The sequence below is a fragment of the Petromyzon marinus genome, chromosome 8 (assembly GCF_048934315.1).
Source record: "Petromyzon marinus isolate PM22_M1 ecotype Great Lakes invasive population chromosome 8, UKy_Petmar_22M1.pri1.0, whole genome shotgun sequence".
Lineage (NCBI taxonomy): Eukaryota > Metazoa > Chordata > Hyperoartia > Petromyzontiformes > Petromyzontidae > Petromyzon > Petromyzon marinus.
The window spans coordinates 13,553,269-13,581,143 of NC_133674.1; the positions used below are offsets into that span (position 1 = coordinate 13,553,269).

Below are 27,875 nucleotides of genomic sequence, written 5' to 3' on the forward strand. Positions count from 1 at the left end.
CTTGTCTGGTGGCTGTGGCTTTGACTGTCTCTTGGGAATGTAATTATGATTGTGGAACAGGGGGTTTCTCGTTGCAGCCTGCGTCTTATTTTTTAAGAAGGCTAAACTGACTCTTTTTTTCTCCAGTAAGAGGATTCAAAGGGTTTTGGGCCATCCTCAGTCCTGACAGAAGACGACCTTTTCAGAGAATTGGTGTATGAAGTACTTTGACTTTGCAGGTATAACGCTGAGGTGATTAAGATTCAATTTCTGACCTATCTTAGTGGCAACCATCATTTTATGGAGACCTTTTTTCTACAGACGTGGAAAGCAACGAGAGTATACTTCATACTATACATGGGCACTTTATTACATTCAGGTACTCTATATAGCAGCAGGTCAATTTAGTAAAACATGTGTTTCCCCTTTGTATTAATGTATTAGTCAAAATAGGCCACGCATTATGCACAGGTGTACAATGGTCCAAATGTGTAGAGAGGGACATAGTAAGAGATTAGAGACACAAATAAAGGTGGGGCAAGACCATGGAGGGATTTTAAGACGAGAATGAGAAATTTAAATATACAGTGATAGGAAAGAGTGAGTCAGTGGAGTTGGAAAAGTGTGGGAATTGTGGGGGGAGGTTAAAATGATCTGGGCTGAGTCATTTTGTATCTGTTCGAGAGGCAAGGGCAGGAAGACCAAGAAGAAGACAGTTGCAATGGTCAAAGTAAGTGAAAATGAGGGAGTGAATCAGGAGTTTCGCAGCAGATCGTGAGATGAAGGGATGGATTTTGCAAATATTGTATCGGTGAAAGCGGCAAGTAGGGGTAGTGGCAGATATATGTTTGGGGAGAGAGGAGTTGAAGATGACCCCGAGGTTGCGAGCAGAGGAGACAGGAGTGAGGGAAAAGGGAGGGAATGAGATGGTAGAACAGAGTTGGAAGGTTGCAAGGAGAGGGGGAAAAAAAGGGATTTCAGTTTAAGAAGGATTGATCGAGAGATAGTGGCGTGGCATCCAGGACTGGACAGTGATTAAGCAGTCGGAAATGCGGGAAGCAAGGTCAGAGGTAGAGGAGGGAAAGAAAATCTTGACTGTCGTCAGCGAATAAGTGATGGGAAAAGTTAAATGAAGAAATTACAGCTTCCAGAGGTGAGATATAGAGGGAGAATAGGAAGGGGCCTAAGACAGACCCTTGGGGGACCCCAACAGTGACAGGGAGTGAGGGGGGGGGGGCGTCTTTGAGTCGTTGAAAGCAGAGGAAGTGTGTGAAGAGAGATGAGACTGGAGCCAGGAGAGGGTTGTACTGGTGATGCCGAGACTGGAGAGCGTGGAAAGGAGTGTGCGGTGAGCGACTGTGTCGAAGGCTGAGAATAGCATCAAGGAGAATGAGGATTGAATTTCGATTGAAAGCTTTCGTGACTGCAAGGATTCATCTTCTTTGGTTCTTTCGGTAAAGTCATGTAGAATGAGAATAAAATAATAAAATAAAATAACACAACGCTGTCCTCTGGACAGTCCAGTCCCTTCACCTGATGAAGGCCACTTGTGTTGTGGCCGAAACGTCGTGAGAATTTTATTGTGTTATTTTATTTTATTATTTTATTCACATTCTACGTGACTTTACCGAAAGATACTCTTTGGTTCTATTTGGTAAAGTCACGTAGGTGAAAATAAAATAACAAAAAATCACGACGTTTCGGCCACAACACAAGCGGCCTTCATCAGGTGAAGGGACGAGACTGTCTGGAGGACAGCGCTGGAGTGGAAGAAGCCACGCTCAGATCACGACCTTTAAGCTGTGTGAGAAGAAAAAGACCAAGCGCCTTGTGATCGCGGCATCTTTTGAGGAAGGTCAGCGTCTCGATGAGTTGCGACTTCTTGTCCCGTTGTCTGTTAAAAGCTCTAACAGATAGGTGAAAGCCCTCCCCATAGAGGTTATCAATTCTAGATTTAAAGCTTTCGTGACTGCTAGGATCCATACTCTTTGGTTCTATTGGGTAAAGTCACGTTTGTGTTGTGGCCGAAACGTCGTGATTTTTTGTTATTTTATTTTCACCTACGTGACTTTACCCAATAGAACCAAAGAGTATGGATCCTAGCAGTCACGAAAGCTTTAAATCTAGAATTTACCGAAAGAACCAAAGAAAATGAGGATTGAGTTAGAGGCCATTGGAACACGACACATTTTGAATAATAAAGGTTGGCCTTGTGCTGGAATGGCAAGATTCTGGTCTATTCGTTGCCAAACATATGTATACTCCTGCAATGTTCCTTCTCATGGACATTGGAATGAAGCCGGACAGATCATAACAGTAGAGATAAGGTAATTATGAGTGGTGAGAGAAAACCATTTATATACAGGAAGGCTTTTGAAATTGTAACACTTCAACAGTGCCATGTATAAATCTAGATGAAAATTCATCCAAATTCCAAGGCATTTGTGGAAAATATAATTTTCACTAGAAACCACGTAGATTAATGTTAATACGTTTGAAAGGGATGTCAGGTTATAAAATGAACGATTTCATCAAGTGGTAGCTTTGAATATATACGTTCTTGTTATATATTATAACGGTATAACTGTAACTAGATTAATTTGTTGACCCCTATTCACCAAATCAATGGCTATAGAAAAGTATCTCATCACTTCTTATTTTTACATAGTGCAATATTTAAACCTTTTACGCGACATTTCTTTATTTTCCAAAAAAACGTAAAATAAAAGAAAGACATACACATTTTTACATTTGATCATAAAACATTTTTCACGCCCCCCCTTCCCCCAAACAATAATGTATTCCAAACAAATTTCAGTGGTATTTACAGTCACGTTCTACATACATTCTTGCAACAACAAAATAATCCAGCAGAGAAAGTTCGATTTTTTTTCCCCAATAACCAAAAACTAGATTTTTGTTTAAACAAAGTTACCCATCAACCTGTGTGCCCACATCTACGCAACCCGCCTTCACCAATCTCTATTAGGGTGGGGGTGGGCTCATTCGGCAGAGGATTTACAAAGGGCTTGTACATGTGCCCGCTGAATAACACCCTAACTCGATTACATAATTATCCAACGCTCCTTTTTTTTTAACCTCTCTACGCCACGTTTACGCTTGCTGCATTTGCCTGTTATTAATTGTAACTCTTGCTGTGTACATGTGACATCACCGAGTGGGGAGGCGGAGAGAGCCACCCTGGCCCCTGGCCAATGGGTCACGGATCCCCACGTTCCCACCCACTCCGCGTGGCGGGTGAATGTCGCTCCTCCCAACCGAAGAAGAGACTCCTTGTCTCTCTCCCCTCCCCCCAATTACCCCGCACGCAGCAAATAAACTGTGGTGCCACAGCCGCCTCGCATCCACTCGCGTCGCTGCTCTTGGCTCCTTGGTGTGCCAGGGAATAAATAAATACAAAAAAAAACCATGGACAACGCTTCACTGGACGCCATCCTAAGTGGTGCCGAGGACGTTGGGGAAGATTATTACAGCATCCTGGGCTGCGACGAGCTTTCTTCGGTGAGTGCGTCTCTGCAATTGCACGTGCATGACAGTCCTGAATCTCTCACCACCACCACCCCTAACTCTGCCCACGCCACACACTAAGTGTGTCTGCGCAACATTGTGGCTCCTCGATACTCGATGTTATTCCGTGCAGCTAGCCCTCATTTGCTCTGCAATTTCTAAATTGCTCTCGCCCGCACGGTATCTGGTAAGGGTTTTGGATGAGATGACATATGATCGGAGACCTCCTTTAAATGATGGGGGGAGATGGATCATCTGCATTCAGGTGGAAAACTCAGCAGACGGACAAAAACAAAATAGATTAACCCGTACCACAAGGGGTGTGCGAACTTTATGGGAGTGGCCACTGATAAAAAAAACATTACATTCAGACATTTCCAAATGACAAAATAGCAATAAAACGTAGGTAATACTTATTCTTAGCTTTTTCGGTAAAGTCACGTTGAAGGGAAACAATAAAATAATAAAATATATATAACAATAAAAATTCTCACGACGTTTCGACCATAACACAAACGGTCGTCATCAGGTAATACTGTCAATCAAAAGCAGTGATGAGTTTGGGATTTTTTTCTCAATGCTTAGCGGATCTTCGACTGTAATTTATCATTGGACATGTTTTGTACAATACATGACGTGCTACATCCTTTACATTATAACAAATAAAAAATGATCGAATTATAACAGACGCCAATATTATCCAACCTCCATATGTAGATCAGAAATACCAATATGGTTAAATGAACCACAATAATGCGCAATACTCACAATAACGTTGATGTTAGCCGTGCCCAGACATGGAACTGAGGTGGATGGACACACGGACCTCCAATATCTGCCCGAACAGTATCCCACCGTCCGCCCTAAGAATTCCCGCTTGGTCGCCCGACTTTTGAACTTTGAAGACCATAATAATCCATGTCTCGGTAGCCGACCCACCAGCACAACCATTTTTTTGCTTGATCATATCCACAATACTTGCCACGTTCTCTCGCAGTCTTTTGGATCGCTTATTCTGTCTTGCCACGAAGTTCGTAGCGTAAAAAAAAATGTTCTGCCTGGAATAGGTGGAAGCCAATTCTGCAAAGACAAAAAAACTCATCAGCCAATCAGTAACCGAGGAAGTGCCGAAGTGAATCCCGAGCGCGTGCTGACATTGTCGAGGGGCAATGCATTTGTCGTTTGTTGCAGATGTTCTCAGTTTGCGCCCAGCGGCCACCCTGGTTAACACTGCGGATGTATTAATAAAAAAATACCAGCTATCTTGTTTCACAGTGAAAATTAAAGACCGTGTGGTTTGTTTGAGTGATAGGTAGGCCAGAATGCTGTCGTTGAGGTCCAAATTTGAAAATGTTCTGCAAATTACCCAATTACCTGATTGGGTATAACAACATTGATCCCGTATTGCCAAATTATTTCCGTCTGTGAAATATAGTGCCTAATGTATATATAGAGCCTTGTAGTATAAGAATGACGCGAATACCTAATGTATTATAAACACGCTTTATCAGTAGGCGAGCTCAACCGACAGACCAGGCCAACCAATAAGGCTCTGGTCAGTGGATTGACAATGGGGTTGTAAGTTTCGATTTAAAGCTTTGGTGACTGCAATGATTCATCTTCTTTGGTTCTTTCGGTAAAGTCACGTAGAATGAGAATAAAATAATAAATTGATAAAATAAAATAACACAATAATATTCTGACGACGTTTCGGCCACAACACAAGCGGCCTTCATCAGGTGAAGGGGACGAGACTTTCTGGAGGACAGCGCTGGAGTGAAGGCCGCTTGTGTTGTGGCCGAAACGTCAGAATATTATTGTGTTATTTTATTTTATCAATTTATTATTTTCTCATTCTACGTGACTTTACCGAAAGAACCAAAGAAGGGTTGTAAGTTATTTTAATGCTCAGGATCAGAGAAAGAAAAGGCTGCTAAAACAACACACCTGGATAACAGCAACAACTAGATTGCGAATTCAAGCTGCTTACAATGAAATCTTGTTTACTATAATAAATTGCAATAATTTTCAGTGCTTTTGACAATCCACTGCTGGATTAAAACCTCTTCTCGCCGTGCCAGTCCCGGGGGTTGTTTAACCACACTTTACCACACTGCTCAGTTTGAGTTTGTGAATGCGGGGATCCGGAACTGGTTCAGATGTCACCTTCCACTTGACTGACTTGCTCCTTGGTCAGGAATGAAGCTCGGATCGCCAGGCTAGGAGCGCAGTGGCTGCCTGCCGTCTTCCCTCCACCTGCCTTCACCAACACATGACTTAAGCCAGGAAATTATTAGGATACACGGGGAATTGTTGTATGTTTGAAATGGGATCGAAAGTTTAAGAGTATTAAATACCTGCTCTAAAGTTTCCATACAAACAAAAAAGAAAAGCATCAATCATCCACGGTTCGCCCTGTCAAGCCAGGTGCCCAGCTCATGATTTACGCAATTTTTCACGTGTTGGCTCTGCCCTTAACCCAGCCCACTTTTTGGACCATTCTGCAATCGTGCCACGTGCAGTGGCGGAACGGTTCCTTGTTTGCACGGAATTGGTCGTATGTGAAGTGCAAAGCGAAAAACTTGCAATGTGACGTGCAATCGGTTTGTCATTCCACCAACAAGTAGTGGAATGGTGGCCAAAATAGTTACGTGAATCAAGCCCTAGGTCATTCATAAAGAATAAAAAATTTTTTGTAGAAGTGTCTTAGCCAAATATCTAAATCTAACTAAAATATGGGCATGTAGCATGAATCAGCAGCGGTTAGTGCACTGCATTATGAACCCGGTGACCTCCGTTTCATCCTCCCCCCCGCCCCCACCTATAACCGAGAGGTGCAGTGAGGAACCCCATCAGCCAGCAGCTGATTGACAAAGGGGTGTAAATTGTTATTTACATGCACACATCACAACCACGTTCGTTGGCGTCATGTCCACTGTGTCTAACGCCTCTCCTGTTAAGTGGCCATTGACCCAGCTGCAGAACTCATGACTGAGGTCAGAGGGTGTTGTGCACGCATCACAATGTTTCGGATATACAGTACTTGTTCTTCACTTGACACACATAGCGTCGTCTTTAATTCTCCCATGCTATTTCGAGAATGCTGTGACATGCAGGATTAGCATACATTCGAGTTGGAACACATAAATAGACTGGATGTGCTTAATCTTAAGGCTTACAACAAGAAGAACCGAAGCAAAATGGGCGTAACTTGATCTAAAAAAAACCAATGGGACAGGTCGAATGAATTAGATATGTAAAATGTTTATTGTGGATTTGGTTTGCAATTAATTCCTCTATGACCAATGACGTGGAAACAAACATTGGTAAAGCATACTAAAAGAACCCATGAGGTAATCAGCTAAATTGGAGTGTAGCAACACGAGACTCTCTGCATTACGTGGTGTACGTTCGTAATGCATGGACACTTTCTCTGCCTAAAGGTGAGGGAACATTTTGCGAAATAAAGCCAACCTGGGGAGAACCATGTGGGGGGACTTAACCACCTGATACATTCTCTAAAGCTGGGCACAATAAGCAAAAGAAACAAAGTTGATTTGTAACAAGACCAGTGATGTGTTTCTAATATCCTCATCAACACTTGTGGGCAGTGGTAATGCCTCTCTCTGCACACAGAACACATATTCCATCTCGACTTGAAGCAATGCTATTGATGCCCCTTATATTAGGGGCCCACCCTTGATATGGAAGGATGTGCAGGAATCATGAGCCGTGTAGGAACTGGAAATGAATTAGAGTGTTTGTGTGTTATAGGGTATCATAGGCGGGGAGTTGCAGTGCAGTGGTTAAGCTCACAGCTAACATCAGTGACTAAGTTAACCGGCCATGGGCCGGACCCATGTGCTGATGTCTACCGCCTGTAGACATCAGCACTCAGCAGTTAAAGTCCCTTGCAATCACAAGACTAAGTTTCATCTTCAGGTTTCTTTCGGTAAAGTCACGTAGAATGGAGATAAAATAATAAAAATAATAACAGAATGAAATTCTCACGACGTTTCGGCCACAACACAAGTAAAGAAGGCTACTTGTGTTGTGGCCGAAACGTCGTGAGAATTTCATTGTTATTATTATTTTTATTATTTAATCTCCATTCTACGTGACTTTACCGAAAGAACCCAGAAAATGAATCCCTGCAGTCACGAAAGCTTTAAACCGAAATTTAATACGAAGTTTGTTGACGTGTCCCCAATGAGATTAATCCATGCAATTATCAGTGATGACCAATGTAAAATAAGATACTTTTTTGCCTGTTTTCGACATGGATAAATAATGTCTCGTTTATCATTTTGTCCTCCAAGCGCATTAGGACTTTGAATAAAATAATGGAATTATATTCTAGCCAAAGTGCTTATTGCACAAAGAGCTGTGGATAATGCCGGTTCTTTGCTGTTAGTTTGATTCCCATCCACTGCTGATATCAGTGGCGAGTGATATGTGATCCGGTCCTGGGCCCATCCTTCACCAACCCACATAGGACTAGCTTGGTAAAGTATGGGTCAAACAAACCTGCTAACCAACACGGGAATGACTTCAAGCAGCAAATGTATTGACAAAGGCCCGTCATAATGTTTTTTGTTATTCGATACAGCCACGGGATGCTGTAAAAGGACCTTTGCTTGCATGCTCCATCCACCGATTCCCTTGCGGCGTTATAGTTGAGAAGCTGTATGCTGTATAAATTGAAACTTATCTTATTTCACATGCATATTACCTACTATAATCACCCAGAAATGTCTGTCCGTCCAGTGCGTGACGTCACTACACATGAGGACCACGCCCCCTCATTAATATTCATTAGTGGGTGGATTTTTACACTAACGCAGAGAGGAAGGTCGAGCTGAATTAAATAATTTCTCACGCAAAGTCGCTTCAAATGTGACGACGTTTCTTTACAGAAAGTGACGGTAAAAAAATTAATATACGCAACACGGTGCTACATCCGTGCGTGACGTCACTGCAAAAGAGCCCCCCCCCCCTTCATTAATAATCATGCCCGCGTGGAAATTTACACTAACGCACAAGAAGGTCGCGCACGCCACATGTCGCACCCCTCCCCTCATTAATATTCATGAGCGGGTGACGTCACTCCACATGCCGCACCCCTCCCCTAATTAATAATCATGAGCGGGTGACGTCACTCCACATGCCGCACCCCTCCCCTCATTAATATTCATGAGCGGGTGACGTCACTCCACATGCCGCACCCCTCCCCTAATTAATAATCATGAGCGGGTGACGTCACTCCACATGCCGCACCCCTCCCCTCATTAATAATCATGAGCGGGTGACGTCACTCCACATGCCGCACCCCTCCCCTCATTAATAATCATGAGCGGGTGACGTCACTCCACATGCCGCACCCCTCCCCTCATTAATAATCATGAGCGGGTGACGTCACTCCACATGCCGCACCCCTCCCCTCATTAATAATCATGAGCGGGTGACGTCACTCCACATGGCGCACCCCTCCCCTCATTAATAATCATGAGCGGGTGACGTCACTCCACATGCCGCACCCCTCCCCTCATTAATATTCATGAGTGGGTGACGTCACTCCACATGCCGCACCCCTCCCCTAATTAATAATCATGAGCGGGTGACGTCATTCCACATGCTGCACCCCTCCACAATAACCATGAGGGGGCGACGTCACTCCACATGCCGCACCCCTCCCAAATAACTATTAGCGGGTGACGTCACTTTACACTTCACACGGGGTAACCCCCCCCCCCCTCATTAATAATCATGAGCTAAACAATTCTTCTATTGAATATTTCAGATTTACTGCAATAAAGCTAGCACAGTAAAACCTTGGCTTGCGAGCATAATTCGTCCCAGAAACGTGCTTGTAATCCAAAGCACTCGTATATCAGTTGTGATCACGTGACGCTCGGCAGACAAAGCGTGTATACGTACTACTACTCGTATTGCAAGACCTCGCTCGTTTATCAAATTAATATCTATTTTTAAAAATTTGCTCGTCTTGCAAAACACTCGCAGACCAAGTTACTCGCAATCCAAGGTTTTACTGCCCTGTACTTATTATCCAGCCTGCCTCTTATCCGCGCCCTTAAAGCATCAGCAAAGGAAATTACCGTATTTCTATTGTCCGAGCCGTCACGTGGATAAGAGCCAGAGGGGCCGGGAAGCGGTTACAAATTGATCCTATTATTCATGTTTATTTGCACTTTGACACTCGGGTAAATGGAGAAATATGTACATATAATTAATATCAGTCATGGTCAACCGAATGTTGGTTGAAGGCCTCGCCAAGGTTTCACTATGTACCCCATGTCATGTGACGTAACAATCCACCCCAGCTGAGCCGATGTCATCACTCCATCTCCTTGCTCGACGTCTTGTTTGGATGCATTCCATCCCTTCGCTGCCACAGATAATAGCATGGACCTGTGTCACAGCAAATCAGAGGGGTTCAGCCGTCGATTCGAAAGACCCTGTGATGTGGCATCATAATTTTCAATGGGCCCTCTGCCAAATTCATGGCGGAAATCTTAAATTTCAAAATCGCCTACCAACACTAAATAAGAAATATAAATAATAAATGTATCCATGCAACCGTGATTTCTTAGATCTAGATTTGCAAGGCATGAAATTAATGGAACTCTATGTTCTCATTAGGTGTAATAAAGAAGCATCAAGCGATACGTTTTACAGCAACACACACAATTTGCAAAGTTCGAGTCATTTAGCAGACCGCAAAGCACCTACACAAGCAGAACGCGGTTTAGAGCATTAGGCCTCAATGTGTAGTGTCTATATTACAGTATTTACCCACCGTAAGAGCGTTAACTCACACTCACGACGTCGAATTTAGAATTCTCTACAGAACGTGAGCTAGAAGTGCATTAGTGCCGTCCGTAATCTCTTTTGTGTATGGAGCAGAATGGTAATTTATTTTATCAAATTACAAAGAGGACTGCCGAGTTAAACTGGGCACAACAGTTGCAGGTGGATGTAAAACTCATGTTGCAGCTCACTGAATGATGCAAAATCAATTACCGCATCAAGCAGGGGAAAGGTTAGGGATAGGGCATTTAACTCAGCAGCAGCAGCAGCTCCTCCCTGTGTGTGTGTTTGCCTTAAGTGATTCATTTATGCTGGTGCTCTGGTACCAGCATTTGCGTCACAAGTGTGTTTTCCATCTTTGACCAGCACTGTTTGCTGGGTTTTTTTTACTCTTTCTATTGTAAGTTAATTGCAGCACGTAATATATTGCTGCCCGGAAGCACGCTGCTTAAGTCTGTGGGCTTAACGTTGTGGAAACGAGCGTGGTGACGTGCTGGCACTGCAGGACAAAATGGAAATATTGCAATTTGTTTATTTGTTAGATGGTTTTCAAAACACGACAGCGATGATGAATGCCAGTTTGTATACATTGGCATTGACCTTCTGAAGTGTTATGTAACTTAATTAGGCATTTTGAGTGGCCTTGTTAAGTTTCCCAATGACTGCAGTATAAACACTGGCTTAATGAAATTTCAAACAGGCCTTTTTGTTTGGAACGTCTGCCTGCACAACACAAAAACACTACACAACACCGCTGCTTTCATTATCGCTAACTAGACAAATTAAGTCCATTCTCAATTTCCGAGCCTCAAAACAACTTGGTCGGTTGTTCTGGTGTGAGGGAGGGATAGTATCTTGTTCACTAGATTCTTTTCTGGCTTTGATTCAGCCACTTTACCCAGAGAGGCCACTCAGGTCAACTGATCACATTGTCACGACAGCTGCTATTTCAACCATTACAAATATAAGCACTATGTCTGCCCTGAAAAACCTGTGGCCACTGAGTCTTGTGGATGATGGAACCTTTATTTAGTATGCAAGTAATGATGCATAAGTTCCTTGATGGCAATCTATTCTTACACTCACAGTACTGTGCATGCAATCGTGTTGCGCATGTGAAAAATCAATTATTTGTAATATGGAAATGATATGAAAAGTATATAGGCTAATGTTACATTAAGGAACTTAGGAGCCAACAAATTTGTACGAATTAGATATGATTAATGAAAAACCATACAAATAACAAAAAAATAGATTGAAATTGTGATCCTGAATCGCAAAAAAAATATCAAATCGCTGTGAATGTTGGGGAAGCGGGAATTATTATAATGCACCAACTTTAATCTTGATTTGAAGCTTTCGTAACTGCAGGAATCCATACTCTTTGGTTCTTTCGGTAAAGTCACGTAGGTAGAAATGAACTGAAATAAATCACGACGTTTAGAACGCAACACAAGCGCTCGTCTCCAGGTGAAATTCGCGATAGCTGCGATGTCTGCTTCGAGCTGCACGATGTCTGCAGCTGTTGCGATTTTCACCTGAAGACGGTGGCGCTTGTGTTGCGTTCGAAACGTCGTGATTTATTTCAGTTTATTTCTACATACGTGACTTTACCGAAAGAACCAAAGAGTATGCACCAACTTTATGAAGAGCTATTGAGCGATAGTGTATATGTACAGTAATTTAACGTCGAGTACAATAAGGAAATCGGTGGTCTAAAAAAAACAATTTACAGATTCTCCCCAGACTTAATTTCTTAATATAATGACCGGCAAGAAAATGCTTATGCCCTATTAAAACAACCGCACATTCACTATGTAACATCTTTCAGTGACTCATTCTGAAATCATTTTGACCGCTCGTCATACATATGCAACGAATACAGCTCTGCCATGTGGCCTTGTTATTTTGACCCTGTATTTCCACAGAGCATCTGATGTTTACGCCAGCCTTGGTATGAGGTTACATTGTCCATTGCTTGTCCTCAACTCGTCAGTCCCAATATGGAATCATTCAAAGTGACCCATATGTAAATACATATTACTAACGCCCACCCCTTTGAAACTAAAAATATTTACAATAACAATACATGTCCAGAGATCAGCAAATATTTATTGACCCTGTATAGCCTTGAAGTGGAGGGGTAGGACCAGTGTTCAGTGCACTGCCCTTGTCGTTGACTGTGACCAAAGATGACACTGCTGCCTATTAATTCGGTGTCCAGATTTGACTCGTGGCCACAGCTAATACCAGTGGTGAGTGATAACCCACCCAGTCACTGCGCTCTCATGAACCCACACTGACAAGCGTAAGGTCAAACAACCCCCATTACTCACATGGCATGGATGGACAAATGCCCGAATATGGTTATGTATTATGAAGTCCCGTGCAGCGCCGCACTGATCAGATGAGAATTAGCCACGATGTTTGTGCTCGACGCTGGGTGGTGTGTGCATACAGACGGAGCAGATTCTGGCGGAGTTCAAGTGCCAAGCCCTTAAGTGCCACCCAGACAAACACCCCAGCGACGCCTCTGCAGGTAACGCGCATTGCCTTGGTGAGCATTCATGCATGAACGCAACAGGAATTTGCACAGCATTAAAAGTGTGATTTTGCTTTACATAGCATCTACGTGTGTCTGCATCTCAAGACGCTGTGCAGAAATGGACGTATTCATTCTTTAGTGAGAAAGAGGCAGCCAGTCATATCCAGAGGAGAAGAGAGAAAGTCTTGAGCGTGGACTGGAACAGGGTGAGGCAGTCGACGGCACAGATGGCTAATCTATCTGTGCTCTCTACAGAGACGAATGTTACAGTGTGCAAGACAACATTATTTGTAATTTTAATGACAATTTTTGGGCATTTACTTATATGCTCACAGTTAATAGCTGAACACTATGCTTATTACTAGAATGGTGACTCAGAGGTCAGAGCGTTGAGCTGGCATCACTGATATTCTTGGTTTAGATCCAGGCATCCGCCTGTTCCTTGATTGTCCTAGCCCATCCACTATTGACTGCACGAAAAAAAGTATTTCGTTATAGTTTGCTTTTGAAATTAGTTTGGCCAAATTCCAGCTCCGAGAAGCAAATATCAGTTTGAGTGTCATGTGATGACGATTACTCTCATATGCGGTGCAAGTGGGTAAGTGCTTCCATCTACTATGATATCCGCTTCTCTAACACAAAGGATTGCGCTGCTCTGCGAGAGATCCGTTTGCATACTTTGTCCCTTGGCACGACGCTGAGAGCATGCTCAGGTTAAAATTGGGGGTGAAATGACAAAAGCCGTTTTTATCCTAATGCTAGAATAAAAGAGTATCTAATCTTCTTACCCGTGTCCACTCTGTCTTGTTGGCCCATTATAGGGCAATCAAAATGATATTGGTAAACTGGCAGCAGAGCACAGGAAGCACTACTATTGCATTTCACATTTTATAATTATCTGTACGTACAGGAATCGCGATGTCAAATCAAACCAGCAACTTCTGGATTGTGACTCCAGTATGTTAACCATGTACACCATGGCAGCATCCGATTTGGTATATATGTAAACATAAAGTAATAAAATAAAAATATACTCAAGGGTAAATACATATGCTGAATGTGCAGTATACAGCTCCTATTGTAAGCGGCAGTCATGTGCATGTTGGACTCACTGTAATTAATTGAGTTTGATAAAAAAAATTTGACTCCCCATAACTTATACTGTATACATTCAGTGAGCATAATCTTAACTAATTACAGGCAGCAAAACATCAATGTGGCAAATGCCTAAATTCTCAGTGGTGCACAAAACATGGAAGCGTATGTTTGACGGCTCGGAGAGTAGTGAAGCAGGAATTTTGGTGGGTGATGCTATCTGATATTTGGTATTGTTTTCATATCCTGAACTGACACAAGATATATATTTCTCTGGTGCACTCTCAGGGGGTGGCATTCAAACCTGGGGTGTCTTTTGCGTAAATGCCTGTCTGACTGGGCCGTCTGACTTGAGTGACGTCACAGCTATCCATTCAGAGATCGTAGCATCTGACAGCACTTTGTGACTTAGATGGGACTCTGGGTTCAAAAGTATTTGGATTTCGACTTCTAACATTGAACATTTTGGATAAATGATAGCGTGAAATTGATAATTCAAGGATGCGGTGAACATGAAAATCCACATGAAAGGTTTTATGACATTGATGTTTGCACATTTTTTTTTCGGAAGCATTTCTATAATGGACATTTCTCATTTTCTAAAAAAGTCTAATATCGTGAAATATCAAATGCAGTACAATTCTTGTAACTCGATATCTCATTCCGAAACTTAAAGACGTGATATAACGTACACATGTTATGTACATAAGAAAAACATATCTACGTATGTATTTCAGACAAAATTCAAGATAATTATTTTTCCAGGAATGGGATAATTTATAAATCACATAATTTTTAAAGCGCTCTGGATAAGAATGTTCCACCTGATTAAGTTTGACTCAAATTGCCACTGCTAATGTCAATAATGAGCCAGCTATTCAATTCAATCTGCTCCTGTACTTTAGTCAGACACAACAAAGTATATAGTGACAACACATTTCCTTTGCTTTTACCATTCTCTGTCAACTGTGTGTAGAATCAAAACCATTTCATTTGAGTCTCAATCAGTTTCCAGACATATTTCGAGTGTTTCTCTAAAATAATAATAAAAAACAGACTGCAGCTGTGAACGTTTCAACCGAATCAATATTGTTCAATTTAAAAGGCACACTTTCTCTGAATGAAGGTCGTCAATTTTAAACGCGGCAATTTTCCAGTAGAAATTGTGGACTTCTATTGAGTAGCCACTTATTAACAGTTGGTGATATAGGCCGCTCTATTCAATAACAGAGAAACATGGCTCATTGGAAACAGGGGGTGTATACAATTTCACACTTGCGAACCTAAACCCCATCTCTGGTTGGATTTGTTATTTATTTATAAAATGTTATATCTACAGGTTTATTGCTAGCATGAGTCACTGCTCTGGCATTTGTAGCAGAGTCTCTCCCTGCCTTCAAGAGGATGTTATGCTGCAGCTATTGACGCATGCAAATACTCTCACTGAGAACTTAATTCGTGTTTGTGTCTTAATACTTAAAACTCCATGGATGTTTGCATTGCTTGTTCCGTATCCAGTACTGTCAACACTTTATACGAGTAATTATTTCACATCGTCATCATCAGCCATGTCCAATCCACTGCTGGATGAGGGCCTCCGAAAGCTGTCCCCATCTCTTGTGATCCAAGCACCTGCACTAGAACCGATTTCATCGCTCGATCTCCCCGGTGGACATCCTCTCAGACGCATCACATTCCTTGGCTGTCACTCCCAACATTATTCAAGACCATCAGACAACATCGCTTTTAGCAACATGAGCCGCCAACGCCCGTTTAATGTTGATCAACGATTTTAATTATGTCATTAACCTGGAAATACTGTGTTCTGTAATCCATGAATCACTGCATGCGCACATCAATTTTATTTGAGCAGGTTCTTGCGGTTTCGAATATATATTTAAGGTCATCATGACACATCTAATCATTGATTGAAGCACACTCGGAAACAACACAATCTCTGCAACTGAATACATTTTGAAGTCACGTCCCAGTGCACCACAACACAACGTGCATCACGTGATGTCTTATACGAAGCCTTTAACAGGACAATCGCGGTGTGTAGTCCGCACCTCGATGGGTCTTGATTTTTTCAACTGCAATTTAAGCAGCTTTATTATCCATGTCCATAAAGACTACCATTGTATTTAATTACAGTCATTATTCCTCTGCCACATTCTGTAACCTTGCCACAATTATATTGTTTTATTTAATCACTGTCTTCTAAAAAAAAAATTCTACCAGGAAAACAAATGAGCAGGCCACGACACAAAGACGATACTTCATATCTTGTCGCTGTTATGTAACAGATGGTTTATTATGTTGATTCTGCATAACTCTTTGTCATGAGTTTCTTATTTGAGTGTTTTCTGATTTTCTGATTTCTTAGAAATACATTTTCAACGACTTAATTTAACTTTCGATTTAAAGCTTTTGTGACTGCAGGGATTCATATTCTTGGTTCTTTCGGTAAAGTCACGTAGAAGGGAAATAATAAAAGAATACAAATAAAACAATACAATTCTCACGACGTTTCGATTGCAACACAAGCAATCATCATCAGGTGTGAAAACCACAGCAAGAAAATTTGAAGAAAAAAAACGCCACTTTTTAAAAATTTTCTTGCTGTGGTTTTCACACCTGATGATGATTGCTTGTGTTGTAATCGAAATGTCGTGATAATTGTATTGTTTTATTTGTATTATTTCATTATTTCCCTTCTACGTGACTTTACCGAAAGAACCAAGAATATTACTTAATTTAACTATAAGTTTACGTGTTAGCAAAATAAGCTTAACAGTACTGTATACATCTCTTAACACTAGATCACATTTGGAGCATACATTTGCCAGATTTATCTTAAAAGATTGCAAAAGGCCGTTAAATATATTCACGTGTTATTGTCGTGACTGACGACAGCACCGCATTAATTTTGACATTAGTGACTAAGTTTCTGATACCTTGTTATTTTTGGGTACAATGTAACCATGGACATCACGAACCAAAATATGTGTCATTCAGCACATATCATTTCCGCTTCCACAGTGATCTCACTGACAGATTTTATTTTTTATGAATGGGCAATATTCCTATCGGGCAAAGTACATTGGGACTTGACATTTTAAGCTTAGGTTCCACCCACTCACTATCTCAAAAATCCCACAATGCGGAGCTGGCTGGGTGGCTTGGAGGGCTTAATTCGCACGTCAGTGCAATGAGCCCGTGCCACTCGGTGAGGCAACAGCAGTAACGGCTGATGCTCACAACCCAGTCTGCATTGAAAGATTGGTAGTTTCACTTCATCCATCCAGCTTTGAGATCCATTGCTTCGTGAAAATGTGCAGAGAGGGCAAATCACTTATTTGGCTGAAGTGGTTGTAAAAAAAATTACTTAGATATAAAAAAAAATGTTTTACATGATATGGTGCTCTGGTACAACAGCCACATTTGTATTAATACTTTTAAATAGGCATAAAGAAAGGTAATACATGAAATGTTCAACAAATCTGCTGAGTACTGTCAATCCATAATGACACAACCCTTCTGTTTCGTTCTGAGTGGGGAAAGAGCAGCCACAGAATGAAAATGTCTATGGCCTGCAAAAGCCTGCGGGGAGTGCAGCAGATACGTCTCTGTAACCTTTTCATCATTTATTCTCTTCGTCAGTGACTCATGCAACCCCCCCCACCACCACTCCCCGGTCCCAACGCCGGTCACATACCGGTCTGCCGCAAGCAGAGACAACCCAGGCACACGGTGACGAATCATCGTCATGCACAAGCGAGGTTTGCAAGTGTAACGGGAGACCGCTCGTCATCCTGGCGAACGTGGATCTGGTCCATTATCATTGAAGTCTAGGTTTACAGTGTGCACTCAACAGGAATTAAATTGGCAATACAACTCACATATTTTACCTGGATAATCCCTTGAGATGGAACATCTCATTTGCAAGGGTCTCCAGGGTGCCAAGTGACATAATACAAACACGTAACACGACACAGGCATTTTAAAATCTAGAATATATGCAGCCTACAATGTCGAAAACATGGCTATACAATGTCAAATAAATATAGAGTATAAATGTATGTATTTCTTAAATATACGTATTTATCTACTGTAGATGTAAATATTGCCACTTCTGCTTTGCAACTTATAAAAAAACAAGTAGCACAAGTGACAATTTTCTTACGGTGTCAATGACGTTAAAAGTGGTCATATGGAAGGTGTCTAAAATGTGACCACTGCATGCATGAACGAAACAATTTTCGAAATCAGGTGAAGGCCTATTGTGACTGCAAAGACTTATTACAGACTGGTGTTGAAACGCCGAATTTTTTTTCCGCCGTTTAAACCAAGTCACCGCCAATGAGTGTGGAAACAGAACATATGAAATGTTTACGGTACTGTATTGCATCCTTTTTTAATCAGTAAGCATCATAAAACTGATTCACTTAAATTGCATCTGAGAAAAGTTTAGACTCTCCATCAAATTAATTTTTAGCGATGCATTGTTTCGTGCGAATTTTTTGTTAAAAATTAGACCCCGAGTAATTTTTACACGTCAAATAATTTAGCCATGTAAAAATTATTACCGTGTCATTAGAAAGAGCACGATCACTATTAAACCGATTTGGACAATCAGCCTCTCCAGAAGGAAATCATGAAGGACGTCTTCTGCAAGACCCCAAATCATTCAAGACTGCAAAAAACAAACATCGCAAAAACAGCTGCAACTCGGCATAACAAACATGTGTCATGCTGAAGTTGTGGACATTCGGCGTGCATTCTGACGATTCAAATCATTGTCAGTGGAGGTGGAGCAGTGACGTAATCCTCTACAAACTGAGCCATGAACACGACGGCCTGAGCTTCATTCATCATCCACAGCTCGGATTCAATGGCCAATTATACCCGAGCCAGTACTGCCTCCTGCCACCTCGCCTTACCAACCTCCACTGACCAGTGCGATGAAGTATGGTCAAATAACCCACACGACCGACGCAGCCCAGGGAGGTTCATCCAGCGGCGGATTAACAGCTGTAAACTAGCATTACATACAGCGTTGTGAATTCCTGAAATGTGTATTGCCATCTTAAAATCTTAGTTGTTAGAAAATATCGTTCAGTAACGTGATCTTCACATATGCAATTGTCACCTCAGCTGTGCCTATCAATGGGCTCATGTAGCTGGAATTAATCTGCTGGAGGAATCTATTGCTTGGTACAGGCAATGCGAATAACAGTAGATTACATCGTATGGGCAGTCTTTGCGTAGGTGGATGGACAAAGGATATCATTGTGTGTGATTTTATAACTTGGATCCATGCCAAATAGCTACATAGGGCTATATTTGAAGAGCATTTAAACAAATTATTACAAACGTTGAATGTGACTGATAGAGAGGCATATCTGCAGATTGCATTAGCTATGCATTTACATTGGATGGGCTGGAAAAAAGTTACAGCAGCGCAGATTGCATACAATATATGATTATACCGGTTTAATACATATGCAGAGATGGATGTAATGCATACATGTAACACAAACACAATATACGTCAAGTTGTTACTAAGCTTTGTCAATCCACTTGCTGGATAAAGGTCTCGCCCCCCCCCGTGTCGGGGTAGAGGAGGTAGCTTGGCCTAACATCGCCACGTCGGTGAGGAAAGGAAAGAGGGACACCCAGGATGAGTTCAGATGTCACTCGCAACCAATGCCACTCGCAACCGATGCTACTCGCAATTAATGCCACTCGCCACCGATGTCACTCGCAACCCATGTCACTCGCCACCGATGCCACTCGCAACCAATACCACTCGCAATCAGTGTCACTCACAATTAATGTCACTCGCAAACCGATGCCACTCCCCACCGATGCAACCCGCCACCAATGCTCCTGATGCCACTCGATACCGATGTCAGCTGTTGCCAGGAGTTAAACTCCGTTCGCAGAATATGATTCTGAGATTCATAATCTTTATTCAGACTGGAGGAATCCGATGAATTATGAAGCTCTTTGTCACCGATGTCCAGTCGGGGTGAGGGTCAGAAAGTCACAACAAAAATACAAAAAGCCGATAGGAGTGCAAAGTATAGGAAAGGTAAGCAAGTCACGAATAAATAAAGATTAATCAGAAGTACAAATTGCTAAATTATACCAATTCCTGCGGATTTTTCAACACTAAATGCAAGCTTGGCAAAGGCAACAAAACAACAACAGTCCCAGACCACAGCAAGACAACACAGAGTTCATAGTGCATTGTGTTAACCAGTGCCACTGCTACAGCCTTTACAGTATGCATATTTGCACAAATTCTAGAATATATTCAGCATAGTGGTTGGAAGATGCATTTTTTTTTTTACAAATTGTCTAAAATTAGCTACACGTTAATTTTTAACACACAGTATCATAATATTACGTTATATGTAATACTGAGATATGTATGACCAAGGTAAAAGCTAATTGGAGACTAATTGTATTTTTTATGCACCATATGTTGTTCCTGTTTTGTGCACCAAACTAGCTGGTAACTGGCTAAACGGAATTTTCCGTGTAACAGTTACACATTGAATTGAACTGCACCGATTTACCTTTTTGTAAGAATTCCAGTTAACAGTTATAATATCGTTGTTAATAACCACAAATCAACAAGTATCCAGCATTCAACATGTGTGGTAAGCATAGAGCTTTCTTTGGTAAATGCTTCGGCACCTCCGAATATCACGGTTGGCTACGTAGGGTGCAAAAGAAGTTCAAAATATACCTACATCAATAGATGAACCAAAGGCAGTCAATACATGCGAAGTGGCGAGTGTCATGCATGCCATTATGCGTCACATGTACAGTGCTGTGAAGCCAAATGGTGATGGCTATGCTTTTGAAATTATTATCTTTTCACCCACCCAACAGCACACAAAGGCAATATTTAAATCCCGATATTCGGCCTCTTTGAAAGCAGATTAAATGTCACCGCGTGGGAATAAAAGTGCCTCGTGTTGGCAGTGAATCATCCTCTCTTCAGTAAACTTTGCAGTGCACTCGCATATGCGAAATGGAATTAAAAACACGAGATAACTGCAATTCCTATCGGTGGGTTGCTAATCCCTCCACGCGTGTAAGCAAATGCTCTTCGGCATTTGCATTGGCTAGGAAATGTACTGAAATCTTGCATGTATAACTTTCCGATATGAACCATGAAGTGCATTTGAATTTCAAAAACCCTCTGAAGAGTTTGGCAGGTGAATGGCCATTGCTGTTGCATTGGGCTGTTTATGTCGCGTTGCATTATTGGCTGCATTAGGTGGGACAATGTTACGTTGTTTTTACACCCATTATGTCCACTGTAGCAGGGCAAGATATTGGAATTATCAAGCAGCACACTTAGAATATCAATGTTCCACATTTAATAAGCCGAGAGGGCATTGACATCAATCGTCTCTTTTTAACTGGGGAAAAAACAGTAACTGAAATTAGTAAGGAGAGCTAACTCACAAAAAGCACCAACATCGTCCAAATAGGTTTCAGTACAAAATGTCTGGGTCATGGTTTTCGAGGAAATGTTGGCAAGGTGGGTTTGAGTATTAATCAGGCACACCAGGAGCAACTGCTGAAGCTGGCCGGGTCTTCCTATAGGTCTACTCGGCCCAAAAAGGAGTTCCTCGAACATTGTATTCAACATCCATACTCGGAATATAAAGTGGCGAAGCGTGCATGGCACTGACCTCACCTCCCCCTCACATGCTGTGCCAGCCTTAACAGATGTTCGCTAAGATCACCATCACTACAACTAGGGACATTTTATGACAACCGTTGCCGGCAAAAGTCATTGTACATTGTTACGGCACCATTTCCTGTCGCGGCCAGTTGCCCCTTAGTTCTGATCACTTAATAGATTCTGCCGATTGAATCAGAAAATCTAGAAAGTTGGATAAACGTCTCACCTGTGCCCACATGTGCCACTGGATGGAAGGTAATGGGCCAGGGATTTGTGGCCTCATCAGGAACTGCATCATGTGGGGCCTGGCTTGTAAGGTGCCCCAGTAATCGAACAACACAGTGGATTGCAGTTTTTATTCGATCGATGTAAAAATGGCATGTTGCTGCATGGTGGCTTTGAGGAGGCTGCGCGTCCGTGTGCCGTGCCCACCCCCCACCCCCCTGCAGCGGAGCACTTCAAGAAGCTGCTGCGAGCCAAGGAGGTGCTGACGGACAGCGAGACGCGAGGCCGCTACGACAAGTGGCACCGCAGCGGTCTCGCCATTCCCTTTGAACAGTGGAACGCGCTGAGCAGCTCCGTGCAGACGGTGAGGCCCAGGCACGGGCGGGTTAACAAATTCCCTTCCAGCAAGAATGCGTAGGTTTCCACGGTTGTGCTGTATGGGCGCCAGGGTGGCGGGATGTTAAATACTTCACCTGGTATACAGGTGGTGGGTTCAATCCAGGCCCCACCCCCCCCCCCCCCCCCCCGACTCTTGTATATTCCGAGTTGACATGTTCTCCCCGTGGTCGTGTTGATTTTTCTCCGGGACCTCCGGTTTTTGTCTCCACATCGCAGAAACAACACGAGTTTGGAGTATTTGGCCGCTATACATTTCCGTATAAGCCACTTAGTTAGTTGTGGTCAGGTCACTTCTGAAAAAGAGCTATGTTGCTCAGTGGGCTTTACCTGGTAAAATAAAAAGTTTAGTTCTCGTTCTCCAATGTGTTCCATGTTTTGTTCAGCACAATTCCTTACGATCCAGATACTAAAGAAGTTCCCAGCACGTGGAAACATACAAACATCGCGCCAAATAACTAGTGGTTACAACCAGCCTGACGCTGCTGGTTGTAACCAATAGCAAAAGGTCCACACCCAATTGTTAAATGTGACATTGCTGTTACAATTATGATCAACTAAACGTACACTCTCAGCATGTGTACACACTAAAAAAAACCTGTTGGCAGATGGGCAGTATCTAAAATACATGTAATTTAAATAGTTTCATTCAATTGGTATGTGAATCTGAATTACACCTGTGGTTAAATGGTTATATTTAAATTACAGTACTCCACTAATTTGAATGTGTTTTGCCCATCTCTGCCGTGGCTGTTGCCGATGGACCCAAACAACAATTGTCATTTCCCTTGAATTCACCCGGTACACGTGCACGCAGTCCAAAGACAAAGATCCCCCGTGTAGCCTTAACAGACTGTTGGGGAAAATGCTGCAAGTGAGCACCAATGAAGGCCGGCACGGTACAGAATACCAGCACCACGCCCTACTGCCTTTGTCTCCCTAGCGGCGATGTTTACACACCGCACCAGGTACTCATTTGAGGGGGGAGGCCCAAGACCGGTTCAGATAATCGTCACTGGTGTTGGCCGTGAGCGGGAATCAAACCCGAGTCGCCAGGTTCGTAGCGCATCATGCTAACCGCTGCGCCACCGCTCACCCAACAGTCCATGCACTGGGCCACGCGCAACAAGAAGGAGCCCATGCTGGAGGACGCCGGCACCAACGCCACGGGTGGCCGCGTGGCCGACGAGGCCCTGGGGGCTCGTAGCAAGGAGGACGCGGCTCGCGAGGGAGACTCCCCCGACGGCTCCCTACCCAAGAGCCCCACATCACCCGGTACCAAGCCACTTGTTTCTATCTTCCTTGGACATCATTCGAAAGAAAATGTATTTCTTTTCCCATTTCTTTCATTTTACACTCCCCGTACTCTTTTTTGCTCCCTTAGCCTATTTGATTTTCCATGTCGTTCTCTGCATTTCTCTTGGTTTTCACAATTTGGGCTGTTTTTTGCTCATTCATACTGTACCCACATTTTTAATGGATTGACAATTTTCATCGTCTCTTGGTTTTCTTCCCTTACCTCACACGTCACCGTTTACTATCCATCAGTCTAAATTTGTTCCTCTGACTTTAGTTTTTACTTTTCAATCCCATGCTTTTAATCTTCAATTGCTCTTCACCTTTCGCTTTCTCCCCCATTCTTTGTTCTTTGGTTGCTCCCCGCTGTGAGCATCCAAACCTTACAAGAGTCCGGGTAAGAACCGTAACTGGGGTGGCCTGCATTTGGCCATCCAAGTCCCAAGCGCCCTCACTTCTCGGCTAAACGATTTATGCAGCACACGTCCCAGTCCAAGCTCTTGTTTGGATATTTTTTTGGATGCAGTTACCCATTTTTGTCAGAGGATCCGAGTTCTGCAAAATTTTGCAAACAAATAATGGGGGAGAGTTATTTTCTTCGAAAAGAAAACTCCACTTATTCAAAATGAATTCCCTTCCGCTTAAATTGTGGTTAAGATGAGTGCAGCTGGCAGGGTCTTCTCACCGACGTGGTGTATCCTTCCACAGGTTCCCAAGAGGCATCTTACTGGCGTAACAGCTTCAGCTGGTCATCCGACGCTCCGTCAGAGCTGCTGAGAAAGTTTAGAAACTACGAGATATGACGGGCCTTCCGAGGAAAACGATGCAACGCGACAGTGAACATACCCGACTCCATGCCGAGCGCTATAGAAAGTTACTAAAAAGCACGTGAACCAGCTGCACATCATCAGCGTTTGTGAACGGTCCAGTCGATCAATCGAGAGAATGCGCAGCATGCGGGTCCCTCACAATGCAATTAAATGCAGTGTAGGCCCAATTGCCGCTATAATAAAGTGAAGGTCAACTGGGCACAAGTCACAAATCGCAACTTCAGTTCATGGCCATCGTCCTCCAAGCTGCAGTGTAGAAACTGTGTGCTGTACATTATAGTGATTTTGCTTGTGGATACAAAAATAAATGTTTAATTGCAAAGAGATGAACTGTTATCGTGAACGTGTGCAAATGATTGGTAGTGTGCTTTCACATTGTTGGCATAAAACTTCGCAATCTAAGTAATTGTTGCATTTAATGGCCACTGTTCCTTCAAAGTTTGTACTAATGATAAAATTATTAATGGACAACTCCGTGAAAGGCTGATAAAACAAATATGATCATTACTGACTGCAAAGTATGTTTAAAGCTTTGAGGTTGCTAGTAGCAGGCATATTTTATTCAGCTGAAATTAAATATATTGTTAAGATGTCACAGTATTCATAAGCTATACATAAAAAAATGTTAATCTAAATTGCATTACATATAAGGGATACCAATATATTGTAACCTATCAAAATTAATACAAGGGGTTAATTTATAATAGCTCAAATCCAACTGACAGAGAATTTAATAGGCAGTTTAAAGGTGTCGGTGATATTCATTGTCAAATAACCCAAGCTGGTTAAGAGGGATACATTTGTAAAATGTGTTTAAGGCAAAATTAAATGGGGAGAAAAATTTAACAAAATTTGGCTTTAAAGACGTTTTTTGGGGCTTTGTTAATATCATGTTGTAAAGTTCCAATGTGAAAATGTACCAGTGTTGAGATTGTCAGCAAGTGTGGTGTGTACTGTTCATTCGTGCACGTCATCTGCATAATAAATATGTTGATTGCAGGTGTTGTCAGTCGTGAGATTGTGCAACTATGACAAATCATAAGCACTGTTCGTGTGAATACAAACACCCGGTTACAACGCAAACTTAAAAACCAAATATATCTTTGCAACAGAATGCTATACGAAACCAGTAATGATCCCTTTCCGTGGGATATCCAATGTATGCAGACTTTAAAAATAACAGTTGGTGCCCTACAGTGGCATTCGGAACCTAAACTATGGCAAGGAATGCAATTGTCACATTGCCAGTGACAAGCATATTAAGCCGTATAAAATGAACCTTGCGACCGCAGTAATGCCAAATAAACTTGTATTTGCCATTTATATGAACAAAATGCAGTCTACACAAAGTATGACGATGCTCAAGTAGCTCATGTCAAAAGTAAACAAAGCATGCATGTTATCTTTGCGGACGTATCTGAAAGCTTCACGAAAATGAGATACAATGACACTTGTTGCATTTTGTTTGTACAGCAATTCCTCGTTCAACGCGGTAGATGCGTTCCTAAGCCGCGTGAAGCGAAACCAGTAATATATTTAAAAAAAACACTTTTTAAAAACACGCTTTAATGAAATGCACCGTACTAGTAATGGAATAACTCCACGACTCCAGGAAGTGGCCCCGAAGCTTGCCATAACGTAAGAGACCGTGGGGATTTACAGCCAACGTCAGTTGAGCGTGGACAATTAGACCCAAGCCGAAACATAACGTAAAAAAAATGTTTAAAAATGTTGTTATGATAGAATATAGTATTGTCATCAGTACGACATAAATATACCAAGTTTGCAGTCGATACCACATTGGGAAGTGGGTTACAATTGAGTTACAAGATTTGAGGATACAACAGCGAGTTAGTAAATAACGTGCAATAATAAAAACGTGTTAGGCAAGAACAATTTCCCCGTCTAACTAATATAACGAACAGGTTTGTCGAGACACGTTGCACGCACACAGTAAGATGGCGGGAGAAACAAGTGTATGCCGCCGCGTTACTCTTAGGGGCCGTTCATAAATGACGTCACGCACCTAGGGTGGGGGTCAGACATTTGTGACGTGTGACGAGGGGGGGGGGTGAGAAATGTGACGTCACATCAAAATGCGCAACTTTAAATAAATATAGGCAACACGTTCTACTTATATTCTTGGTTCTTTCAGTAGTCACGTAAAGGAAAACAATAAAATAATAAAAAATATAAAACGATAAAATTCTCACTACGTTTCGACTGCAACACAAGCAATCATCATCAGGTGTGAAAACCACAGCAAGAAAATTTTAAGTGGCGGTTTTTTTTACGTTAGCACCACGGAGAGCGATTTGGCAGTTATTCAGATGGACGAGTCCATCTATGTTCGGAAAAGAGGAGGGGGGAGACGAAAATAATGGATGCGGTCTGCAAGCCACTGTAAGCGTGAACAATCAATTAAGACCCGAAATGGTTTATCAAATCCTTCCAATGAATGCTAAGCCAGAATCCATCTTCTTGGTTGAAATTGTCTCTGTTTTTGTATATGTGGATAGCCTTTTGAACGAATCTCTCATGGTAGCCAGATGGCTTGCAAAGAACCTCTGTCTTGGAGAAGTCAATGTCATGTGAGCCTACTGAATTATAACAGTGATATGCCACGGTCGAGGTGTTGGTCCTACCGTGTTTAAGGTCTGCTTTGTGTTCACGAATGCGGTCTGAGACATGTCGTTTGGTTTCTCCAATGTAACTACTACCACAGAGGCAACTTAGTTTGTAGACACCAGGGTACTGTATGTCCGGAATCACATCTTTTACAGACTTTTTAATGTTTCCTCCTACATCAGAGTGCAGCGCCTAAATACGCACTACAATGACAATAGTTTAAAGCGATTTGAAGCGTGTTTTATTTTGGGGGGGGCAGAGCTGTGACATCATGTTTTAGGGGGGGTCTGACTTTTTGTGACGCCGTGTGACGGGGGGGGGGGGGGGGGCGGGTCAAAAATAGTTCAAAATCGCGTGACGTCATTTATGGACGGCCCCTTATGGCAAGCCAGGATATCTGGCAAGTCCTCAACAGACGGGAAGAGAATTTCACACGTTTGTGTTATCCAGCAACACACGGTGCTGGACTACCGGTGTGCGCCACCATCGCAGCGTGATTGACGAACGTGTGGAACTTTTACATTGTGCATCACTGCCAATGCAGCATCACCGAATTATTGGTTTAATCCGATAACGGACGTTTACACACGGTTATCATTGCTCTTCATTACAAGTAAAGATGTTGTTACAACGGAAATATAACACTACATAGAGGAACGTTTTTTTTTTTAAATCGTGCATATTACCTTCCACGACTTTGGATTGAAAACAGAAAAAAATTGAACAAAAGCAGAAAACTGCGCAAAGCATGACGACGCATGCTTGAGAAGTATTATCATTAAAGTGTTCATGCATGGATAAGAGAAGACTTGCG

At 42.3% G+C, this 27,875-nt stretch overlaps 1 protein-coding gene across 2 annotated transcripts; it reads left to right on the plus strand.

Annotated features, from left to right (window-relative positions):
• Positions 1 to 3,311: 3,311 nt before the first annotated feature.
• DNAJC12 (DnaJ heat shock protein family (Hsp40) member C12) lies at positions 3,312 to 25,432 on the plus strand. Of its 2 annotated transcripts, none has more exons than XM_032949756.2 (5): positions 3,312 to 3,501; positions 12,796 to 12,892; positions 22,136 to 22,275; positions 23,411 to 23,582; positions 24,312 to 25,432. In XM_032949756.2, the coding sequence occupies exons 1-5, from the start codon at positions 3,409 to 3,411 to the stop codon at positions 24,404 to 24,406; spliced, it is 597 nt and encodes a 198-aa protein (XP_032805647.1). In that variant the 5' UTR covers positions 3,312 to 3,408; the 3' UTR covers positions 24,407 to 25,432. The 2 variants fall into 2 exon arrangements, with proteins under 2 accessions (XP_032805647.1, XP_032805648.1); XM_032949757.2 differs by having other exon boundaries at positions 12,796 to 12,874.
• Positions 25,433 to 27,875: the final 2,443 nt, after the last annotated feature.

Coding starts and splice junctions, on each gene's coding strand:
- DNAJC12 (XM_032949756.2), top strand. CDS start 3,409: ATGGACAACGCTTCACTGGACGCCATCCTAAGTGGTGCCGAGGACGTT. Junction 22,276..23,410: donor TGAGCAGCTCCGTGCAGACG/GTGAGGCCCAGG, acceptor CTCACCCAACAG/TCCATGCACTGGGCCACGCG. Junction 23,583..24,311: donor CAAGAGCCCCACATCACCCG/GTACCAAGCCAC, acceptor ATCCTTCCACAG/GTTCCCAAGAGGCATCTTAC.